Here is an 11,041-nt window from a genome sequence, read left to right as displayed (position 1 = left end):
AAGACGGGAAGAAAATTTTGAAACAAATAATCTACCCGTTGGCCATTATACCAGCAATCAATATGCAACGATAATATAGACAATTGAAGGTGTCCAGTGTCCTCCTGGTTAAGACTTGGGAGGTTGGGCCCTATGAAGGTCATAGGTTCAATTCCCACCTTCCCCGGGGAAAAATGGATTTTAGGGGATTAGGAAATATAGGCTCTAACAATCAAAAAATATATACATTATAGAACAAAGTTAGTACACAAATTTGCAGGTGTTGACATCATATCTTAAATAACAAAATAGCGATGCATCCTTGAAGATGTACTATAATTTTCGCAGACATGGAACGTGTCCATGTAAACCAATAATCATTACGCACACCTCTCCAACTACTACACATTAAGGCGCATCACTCTGCATCACTCTCCTTGTGCCTTAGGCGCGGGGCGCGCCTTATTGAAGCGAGGCGCATAGTAATTAAAAAAATAAAGAAATGAAAAAAGAAATAAATAAAATAAAATATGACATGAATTTTCATTGATTTGCATGGCTAAACAATAAAATCAATTCTATAGGATTGTAAACTTGTCAACTATTGGGCAACATCTGTAAAAATCACGAATCGTTTAGGTCGTAATCGATTACTTAAAAGAAAAAAATGTAAGCAACAATTAAATAGCAAAATGAAAATTGTATCTCTCAAAACAATCTAGCTCAACTTCAATAAACTAAAGGAGTAAACAAATTGAACTGAGCCAAAGAGACTACACAAAATAGAACACATGATTCAAATTTTGGAAACTCATAAAACTTCATTAAATTCATCTTTGTGTCTCTCTCTCTTTCTATTCATCTTAACAACAACTTGTAATAATAAAAGTTTATAGTGTACCCTAATATAAAACTTATAAAAATTGTATGATTTCTTGTACCATACAACTATTGGATTGAGTGTGGACGAGTCACATATAGCCAAAAGTGTACAAAAATCAAGAAAAACTGCAAATGATGATAAGGAGCATGCTTGTGCGCCTTGCGCCTCAACAAAAGACACAAAAGGCACGCGCCTTATGTGTGCACCCGCGCCTTAGTTGAGGCGAGCCACTAAAGTGCGCCTCGCACGCCTCTTTGCACCTTGAGTACACTGGTAAAAACCTTTGGGTGATGATACCAAAGGTATGGGGCTCGAACCCCACCAGCATCAAAGAGTTACTGATCTCATTTAAAACAGGCTTGTCAATCTAAAAAAAAAGAAAAATTGTCAAATAGAGGAATGAATTACTCTCTCATCTTGAAAAGATACCACAAGGATGTTAATTCTCCTCCGAAAAAAATTGAAGGTGCAAGAACTTGACTTAAATCAACCATAACTCACATTTGTCCATATTTTCATTCTAAACACTCAAGATTGAAGGGACATTAATGAGCCGTAAACCCTAAAAGATTCCACTGCAACCAAAAATGGAAACTACACGCATGGTAACACAATAGTAATCACACCTGTTTAGCGAGGAACATAAAACCCCCTTGCTTCTCTAAGACTCTAACTACCGTTATACAACTAGGCATTCTGATTAGGGACCTTAGCCAAAACAACAGCAGTAGCATTTCAATAAACCAGACAATTGTACAACTTGGCTAACTAGTGATCCTTGGCTAGCAACACACATCAAGATGTTGCTCATGTGTCTTCATGGAGTGATCGTGATATCTTTGTTTCCCCCCTTCTTATCCACAATATTATATTCCATTGAAAAGGATCACAAGGAACAATTTAACCAATAGAGAGTTAGTCAAGGCCATGCACCCATGTGGCCATGCCTTTCCCTCTTTACCTACCTTAGCAAGGCACTAAGGATAGGTATACAACCTAGATTCAATTAACGCACCAACCCATTACAACGGTTATCTCAATTGCAAAAGAAGTCTTGAAATTCCACCTCCTAAACATGAATTCAGTGTCGCCAGAGAAGAGGCAGAGAAGGATCGCCCTCACAGGAGTGGAACTTCGAGGAGGATGCTCTCACCGGCGAGGCGGTATCTATAGTCATGCTATCGGTCAAGAATAGCTATACCATCTCTTCACCAAGCTCCTACAAGGCAACTACTCCTAGCTGTGAGTGCTCTAGTGCAAAACAAATTCCTTAACATTAAGAAGAATATGACAGAGGTCCCTTTGCTCTTGCATGAGCAACCTCCAATTTCTCCCAATCCATAATCTATGATGCACCGGATATTCCTAAAATGTCATTGCACCCGATCGATTCGGCACGATACCGATCACGGTAATCTTGGATACTTCTAGGGTACTAGAATCCTTGAAATAGACCTGATCCGATAGTTCTACTCCATTGAAATGTAAATTGTTCTTAAGGCTTCAAGCTGTATTGACTTTGACATGTGTTATAATAGTTTTTCACATGTTCCTGACTAACTTTACTCAAAGAACTACTATCATAATTTTCAGAATACACATATTTTAAAATATTCATATTAATTAGTCATACCCATAGGCCGTACCCGTATCCTAATATTTCAAAAAAGCCGTACTGTACCCCATACCGGTGTCGTCGTATCCGTGCATCATAGTCCATAATACACATACAACTGCTTTTGGAATGTCCAACTGATTTTCTATGTCTGAACCTAATTTGTGACAAATACCATGGGAAACCTAATTTGTGACAGATCCAATTAAAGACTAGTATATACTGCTATGCAGTAGGGGCATGAGCGAAAAAGGAGAGTGGAGAGGGGAGAGAGAGAGATTGAGAGGGACGAAGAGAAGAGATGAGGAATAAGGACAGACAGACAGAAACCAACTAAATGACTTTTTGTCCACATACTCCTTTTCGACCCAAAACGTTCGCTCCGCTCACTTGATTACAGAGAAATCAAGAAAATTCAAAAAAGTACTGCTGATGCTCTCCATTCTGCAAACCTCCATTTTTTGTTCAATAGAGTGCGCAACATTTTTGTTGTCTCCATTGATGACTGGATTATGGGGAACAATGACAAACTTTGCAGTAGCTTACGTGATAATTCTGCACCGAAGTAGTCACCTAAGGCACTACAGGCTCTATACATTAAAGCAGGAGAGTGATGAAAAAAATGAAAACATTCGTACGTATTAGAGAGGAGAGAGAAAATATAAGGAAGGTTCCTGGAAAGAAGGGGGGAGGGGGCGGTTTGTTTTGGGCATGGGCTGTCTGATTAAACCACCTTGAACCATGCACCGAACGATCTTGTACATGTTCAAATTCAATCTTTTTAACCACCTTGAACAATCCATATACCCAACCCTTAAACTAGTGAGAAACCAGCTTTTATCAGCACTAAAATAAGGAGAATTAGAGTTCTCTTTTTTCGTTTTCCTGTACAAGCTTAGCTTCCTCCATATCTCGTTTATTATTGTTTCATTTTCTGGTCGTCCTTATCTCTTTTCTTTTTCCTACCTCTAACAATATATGGCTTTTAAGCTCCCTTACCAAAGTGCTACTTACCTGATTCCATTCCAGCTCTTTTTTCTATTAGTAACTAGCAGGAGATGATGAGTTCATGGTTGTAGCATTCCAAGCTTATAATGGTGATAATTCATTTCAGGTCAGGTGAAGAGGCGTCCCTTTTCTCACTTTTAGCTAATTTAGATGATAAGCTCTTGTGCCTTTCCCGAGGTGTCCCCCTAGCCAAAACAGCAATAAAGTGGTGAACCACACCAACTCTTAATTAAACTCAAGTAGGAGGTGTTTACATGATGTACTCAGCAACCATGCAATGGAATGCAGACTAATGACCAACTCTTGGTATTCTTTGTCACAGTCAACCACTCAACCTTTAGCTACAACTAATAATACTGTAAATACATATGCATATGATTTAACTAATTATATTGGTATATAGTGCTCCCAAGTTCATATATAGTAAATTGCACCCATGAAATTAACTAAGATTGTTAAATTAAATCATATTAATTGTTATAAAACTAGATGAATTGGTACTTGGTAGTACTGCCCTAATATATATATATGTGCTTAATGAAACAATTGACTCACTCTCAATCCAGTAAATAATATCAAGGACACAAATTCACTAACCAATACTCGAAATTAAATCATTTTAATGACCAAGCTCACAATAACACTGACTCCACTAGCATCATTTAAAATGGTACGTTAAATTTACCAAAATACCATTGTGTAAAAATTCAAGGTATTACATATTCATTCTAAAACCATCACCTATGGTCACTGCAACACTTGTTATAAAACAAGAAAAGACAGGACTTCAGACGTACTCATGATCAAATCAGGCATACAGTACATAAGACATGATAAAACAAAGGACAACATGGATTATTCAATGAAAGAACTCAGCAATATGCATATGGTCATCTAGAAACACATAGAATTATCCATCCCTGCATTCATATATCAACTTGAAAGCATTTGCACCCTTCCCAGCATTGAAAACAGTTGCGCCTATTTCGAGAACATGGAATATGTGAGCAATATAAAACTATCAGATTATTGCTTCCTGGTTTTATCACACACATTTCTTGCAACATAGTTTATAAAAGCTTCAACCAAAGCATACAACAAAGAATACACCATACCGATACAACACTAATAGTAACCACAAGCAATACAAAAAATAGTATTGACATACATGAAAGCAAAGTATGGCAACATAAAGAGAAAACGTACACTACTTTGCAGTTCCAAATCACAAAAGACCAACATGCACCTGATTCTCCACGTCTCAAAAGAAAATTAAAGTTTTTTTCATTTGAAATTATTGTCTAAAATCCTAAAACAATCATGTCCATCAATTAGAAAACTTTGTTGGATATTTCATAATACAAATTTTAACCCAAACGGATCAATTTTGCAAAAAGTTTTCAATTATATGAAATTTTTGGACAGCATCTACCTCGTGCTTTCAAAACCATCACCAACAAGAAAAAAATAACAAACATTGTCGGTAAAATTAACCAGTTTGTTCTTCCCTAACGTTCTCCTCGAGATGGTTGAGTCGCAGTGCCGGCTCAACCCTTAGGCGAGTTAGGCGGCCGTCTAAGGCCTCAAATTTGGAAGGCCTCATATTTCCTGATTTATCCACATATTTGTTTATTATTACCTAATTTTATAAAGAACAAAACACCAAAAAAGAATATGATAGTCAATTTGTTTACAAATGGGTTTTCTATTCACACACTAAATTTCAGAGTGAATTAATATAGAGTGTATACAATCCAATAGTCCACCGCACAAATGATATCTCGATGAATTAATATGAATCCAACGGCTACAAGCGTGTAGTAATTTCAGTTTTTGTATGAGTGCTCATTAATCAAAATTGTTTCATTCGAAGAATAAAAACAAATGGGAAATCCCACGTTTCGTAAAAGAGTCTCCACATTTATTTTCTTCTTTCTCTTAATTAAACTGTCTTAATTAAAGAAATTGTCATTATACTTCTGTCATTAAATCTTTCTCTCTCACTTGTTCTATTTCACAAATTTCAAGTTTAACCATTTGTCAATTTCACTTTTGAGTTCTAAACGGTTAATCATCAATTCATCATCTAATACTCACAGTTTTTGTGAAATTTGATTTTTTTATTTTTATTTTTTCAATATGAATATATTATTTTATTTATTTATAGTTTTGATGTTTATTTGGTTACGTTCTTGTTGTTTTTTCGTTCAATTTGAGTCATGATACTAGATTTTTGCTCTTAATTTATAATAAAATTGTGAATATATAGTGAATTTTTTTGGTGATTATAGATAGCCTAGGAAATAAAGGTCTCGTCTAAGGCCACATTTTGGCTTAAGCCAGCCCTATTGAGTCGGAACAGAACCCAATACGAATCCGAGAGGACTGGTTAGGTCTTGAAAGTGCAAGACAAACCGGATTCAAAAGAAAACTACATTAGACGAAAAATTGTGTAATCAGAAAAGTCTAACACAGACTACAATAATAAATGAAATTATTTCCATAACCCAAGCCAAACGAGAGATGGGGAAAAAACGCACCTGTGAGGAAGTGAGATGAGCTAAAGAAGTGAGGGAGTGAGTTGAGACAGCCGCTCTTCTCTTCGAGTTTGTGTGGTGGTGTTCAGAGAGAGAGGGGGGAAGAAAACCGGGAGAGAGAGAGAGAGAAAGATGGTTACCGTTTTTTTTTTTTCCGATAAAAAAAGGATTTTGAATTAACAATAAAGATGGTTACCGTAATTCTAGGTAGAATATTTCGTTGTCTAACTTTTCATTTCGCGCTCCTTTACTTGAATTCAAGATATCTAACAGATATAAAAGCACCGGTCAATATCTACGGTTCATACTTCATAGAGAAAGAAACATGACTGTGGCCAAAAACCAAAACCTAAACTGAAAACACACTGATATTGTCCACAACTCCCAAAAGTACAATATCAACTCCCAAAAGTTGTACTGTTGTAGTAGTGCCCATCCAGTGTTTGTGATTCCGAACGAAACTTAGGAATTCCGTCCAATATTTTGGTTTTTCAAAAAATTGGAATTCTGAATATAGAATTGAAATATTGATTATTCTGAAATCAATCAAAATTTCGAATATGATAAGGTCAAAATTTGATGAATTTCAGTTTTTGGATTTGTCGGAATTCCGAGAATTCCGAAATCCCGAAGTATGTGCCCATCTCAGAGTTTAATTAGTACAACCTTGGCGTCGACTTTTGCGTAGATGCCTTCTTTGAATTCTGAATCTCCTGGTATAAAATATGTAAAATGTGGATATTAGCTAAGCAGTATTTCTCTGGAGATGGAGATGCTCACAAACGTCAAGTCATATACAATAACTCACATTACATACACAGAATTGGTATTGCTATCAACAATCAATAGTCACGCCTCAACAATCACCTGTAAATAGGATAATCATAACTATTTAGTTTGATTTTGATCCCTACCTATTAATTAGGTGAGTAGGCAACTTTTATCACTTTTGAAGCCGCAACTATATATGTTTTACCCAAACACTCGCATTCAACATTACACTCATTCAAATAAACTGGTCAATTGTTGTAATCTTAATTTCATTCTACTTTACTAAGCTTACTAGCTTAACAATTACAATACTTGAAACTCTTGATAAGCACACTATCTCCTATTAGCTATATTTGTTACAAGGAGTGACTCTTAGGACAGATCAGGGGAAAAAGTAACTCTAGAGGACATTTTTTTTTAATCACTCACAAGGACCAGGTAGATGAAAAGTCAAGTATACTCTTGACGCAAAATTAAAAACGGCTCGGGTAGATGAAAGGTCAAATATATATACCCCTGGTACAAAATAATAAACGGCTCGGCCTAATCGAAATGACCCAGTATATGGGTATAAACAATCACTATTTATACATTAACATGAGCTATGAACACTAATTATTCATATGAACAATTATTGTTGATTCACTAGTAGAAAAAAGGGTTTTTGTGACTGTTTTAAAATGTTATTTGTGACTGTTTTGTTTGAAACGGTCACAAATGGCAGAAAGGGGCTTTTGTGACTGTTTTGAAATGTTTTTTGTGACTGTCGGATCTAGAACCGTGACAAATTCTTTTTTCTAGGAAAGGTTCATGTATTACGGATTATTTGTTGTGACTATTCTCCCAAAACAGTTAGATACTCCCCACTTTATATCACTGTCTCATATGAGTATATATACTCCCCACTTTATATCACTGTCTCATATGAGTATATGACCCATTTAGTTTTCGGTCCAGTGCACCACAACTCCACTAAAAAATAACTGCTTAGATATACACAAAAAAAAAAAACAAAGTCACAAACAAAGCCCAGTGAGCCCACGTTTAGATTCATGCTTCCTTCAAACACTTCCAGCCCGTACCGTACGTGCTCTCCTCTAGACAAAATGAAAAACAAGAAAAAAATAGGTTCAAACACCCACGACTCTCTCTTCACTCCAATTTCATAAAGAAAATTTTGGTTGGTTGGGAAATGGAGCACGGGTCAATTAATGATGTAAAGTCAGGAACGTTTTCTTTAGCTGATGAGGATCACACACTTGCTAATTCCATTCGCTTCACTCTCAATCAAGAGTAAGTTCCTTGAACAAGTTGTGGTCTTTGATGCAAGTGGTCAATCTTTTTTAGCAAGACGACCGTTTTGGTTTCTTATACTGTGGTTTGGTGGTCGTTTTGATTGTGTAACTTTTATACTAATAGGTAGTGATTTTTTATGTTATTTTTCAGTCCAAGGGTGACATTATGTGGGTACAGCATTCCTCATCCTACAGATGCCAAAGTTAACATAAGAGTTCAGACAACTGGTATGGTGTTCATCATTTTTCGTTAATTTTTTCTATTTTTTTATTGTTATTAGTCTAGAGTGTAGAGTGTAGAGATCCAATTTATTTTCTTTTTTATAAGAAATACATTCTTATTGTTTTGGGTTTTTTTCCCCTCTCCTTCGCCTGCTAATTCTTTTCATTTTCATTCTACTAGTAAATCAAACTAGGCCTAGGTGACTTTGTGTATGACGAAATGGTTTCCACATCATTTTGTTCCAACAAAACGTTTAAAAAGCTTAAGACATTCCTTGAGGAAAAAGTCCTAGTGCAAATATTTAAACCTCAGTTCCAATGATGTTTTCTAATGATTGGAAAGTATTTTCAGAAAATAGATTTCATCCGAAAGAAACATTTTGGTGTGTTATTTATAACAACATATATTACATTGACATATTAGATTCATCAGATACCCCTTTAGACTATGTCTAATAATTTAGTTTTGCCGTGGAAACTCGCTGTTGCTTGTTATGTTTTTTCCCCTCTCGCTGTTAATTTTGCCTCAATTCACTGACTTGTGTGATTTGCGCACCATATCGTAGGTTGGCCAAAGCCAGGGAAATATATTAAGGAATTTGCCACACTTGCAGCAAATTGCGACCAAAATAAGAATTCATCTAGTGTGTAATCAAATGCCGACAAATGCGATTTTCCATCTACAATTTTTCCTGTACCAATGATGATTTGCATGGAAGATTTTCCACTGGAAAATGTTGATAAAATTTTCATCCGCCCACCTTGTTATATCAGTACACTGGCTTAGTTTAAGATAGAGCTTACCAGTTCTCTCTCTAAATCGCACTATCCACCACTCCATTAGTCAATTCAAATTTCCCCAGCTTCCTACATGCATCTGCTGTTTTGTTTTTCAACATCTATTATTTTCATCCCTTTTTGTGGAAACTCCAACGCAAAAGCTTCAATCTATTGCAGCGAGCATTTGATTGTGCTTGTGACTGACCAATTTCATTGCAAACATGAGGTTGTGGGCTTCCTCCCACCTCACTAGTATTGGGTACATCAGATATGGTTAGGTGATCATTTAACTCACATTTATCTTAAGGGATCCCTTATCTTAATCTATTGTTTGTTTCTTTGGTGTCTGTAGGTGATCCAGCAAAAGAGGTATTTAAAGATGCCCTGCAGGATTTGATATTTATGTGTGGGCACGTGAGAGAAACTTTTGATGAGGCTGTTGATAAGTGTAGGAAGAGCAACTCTGGTAATGCAATGGACATCACACCATAAGAAACTTTTATTTGTACTCTGTACTTGACATTTTTAACGCAACTCTTCCCGCCTCCAATAAGGTCAGTGGAAATGGAGCATGGGTCAATTAATCATGTAAAGTCAGCAGCGTTTTCTTTAGTTGATGAGGATCACACACTTCCTAATTCCGTTCGCTTCACTCTCAATCAAGAGTAAGTTCCTTGAACAAGTTGTGGTCTTTGATGCAAGTGGTCAATCTTTTTTAGCAAGATGATCGTTTTGGTTTCTTATACTGTGGTTTGGTGGTCGTTTTGATTGTGTATAACTTTTATATTAATAGGTAGTGATTTTTTATGTTATTTTTCAGTCCAAGGGTAACATTCTGTGGGTACAACATTCCTCATCCTACAGATGCCAAAGTTAACATAAGAGTTCAAACAACTGGACTCAGGTTTGTTTATAAATATTTCATACCACCACATGATTATCTTTGGCATCAGTGTCGTTTCCACTCCTCCTTTTGTAATTGTTGTTAAGTTGGGAGTTTAATTTAGGTTATTTAGGCATTGTGGCTCCTGTTTTCCAATTGGCACAAGAGTTACTTCTTGGTAGAACACAAATATGGATTCTCTTGTAAATGCCTTTAGGTGCTACCACTTGTTTGCATGTTGATATCTTTCATTTTTCCTCAATGCATGGTGTTAGGTGTCATGCTAAAGAAATCTAAGTTTATGCGCATTTTTTGGCAAGTCAACATGGTTTTGACATCCTAATGTGTTGTTGGATGTTTATTCGTCATCTGAATATGTTATCCATGGTTTCATTAAATATTTTATTGTTTTAGTTCTTATGCTAGTTTGTAATTTTGATTTATTGATTTATCTATTTACTAATTTTTGTTTTGTTTTGTTTCCTTCTATTTCTTTTGAAAAGTGATAAACAGAGGACTAAACTTGTACCAATTCACAATTATCATATTGTTTCTCTTTTCCAAGTCCTGCCCAAATAACTTGGTCTGAGTAATTGTTTCCTTCTATTTCTTCTTAAGAGTGATAAACAGGGGACTAAACTTGTACCAATTCACAATTATCATATTGTTGCTCTTTCCCAAGTCCTGCCCAAATAACTTGGTCTGAGTAATTTTAACACAAGTCCTTGTGTTTGTGTACTATTCCATGAATTTGTCTACTCATTTATCTTTTATCAATATTTACTAAATCTCGTTGGGGTATTGTTTTGTATGTTGATTGAATTCTCTTTGGACTATATATATCCATATTGAATCTTTTATTTGATTTAATGAAGGTCTCTTGATCTTTGTGACCCAACTGCATGAAGTTCATACCTTACATATAAAGGTTCTCATACTAATGGATTGCACATCTCAAACCAGGGTCCTACTCCACTAGTACATCCTACATCATATCTGGTGCAAACTCCATCTGCTACAAGGATTTGCTGCTGCCATTGTCCATGAAAATAGTTTGTCACCACCATC

General features: G+C 35.8%; 1 protein-coding gene across 1 annotated transcript; it reads left to right on the top strand.

Moving 5' to 3' along the window:
* Positions 1 to 7,965: 7,965 nt before the first annotated feature.
* Positions 7,966 to 9,610, top strand: LOC147482255 (uncharacterized). The gene is made up of 3 exons (XM_086580034.1): positions 7,966 to 8,086; positions 8,240 to 8,316; positions 9,443 to 9,610. Exons 1-3 carry the CDS (start codon positions 7,986 to 7,988, stop codon positions 9,580 to 9,582), a joined length of 318 nt encoding a protein of 105 aa, XP_086436160.1. The 5' UTR covers positions 7,966 to 7,985; the 3' UTR covers positions 9,583 to 9,610.
* Positions 9,611 to 11,041: the final 1,431 nt, after the last annotated feature.

Source organism: Coptis chinensis, chromosome 8 (assembly GCF_015680905.1).
Source record: "Coptis chinensis isolate HL-2020 chromosome 8, ASM1568090v1, whole genome shotgun sequence".
Classification (NCBI taxonomy): Eukaryota; Viridiplantae; Streptophyta; class Magnoliopsida; order Ranunculales; family Ranunculaceae; genus Coptis; species Coptis chinensis.
The sequence above is the reverse complement of the archived record's forward strand: the minus strand, read 5'-3'. Positions and strand labels throughout refer to the sequence as shown.

Coding starts and splice junctions, on each gene's coding strand:
- LOC147482255 (XM_086580034.1), top strand. CDS start 7,986: ATGGAGCACGGGTCAATTAATGATGTAAAGTCAGGAACGTTTTCTTTA. Junction 8,087..8,239: donor CGCTTCACTCTCAATCAAGA/GTAAGTTCCTTG, acceptor GTTATTTTTCAG/TCCAAGGGTGACATTATGTG. Junction 8,317..9,442: donor CATAAGAGTTCAGACAACTG/GTATGGTGTTCA, acceptor TGGTGTCTGTAG/GTGATCCAGCAAAAGAGGTA.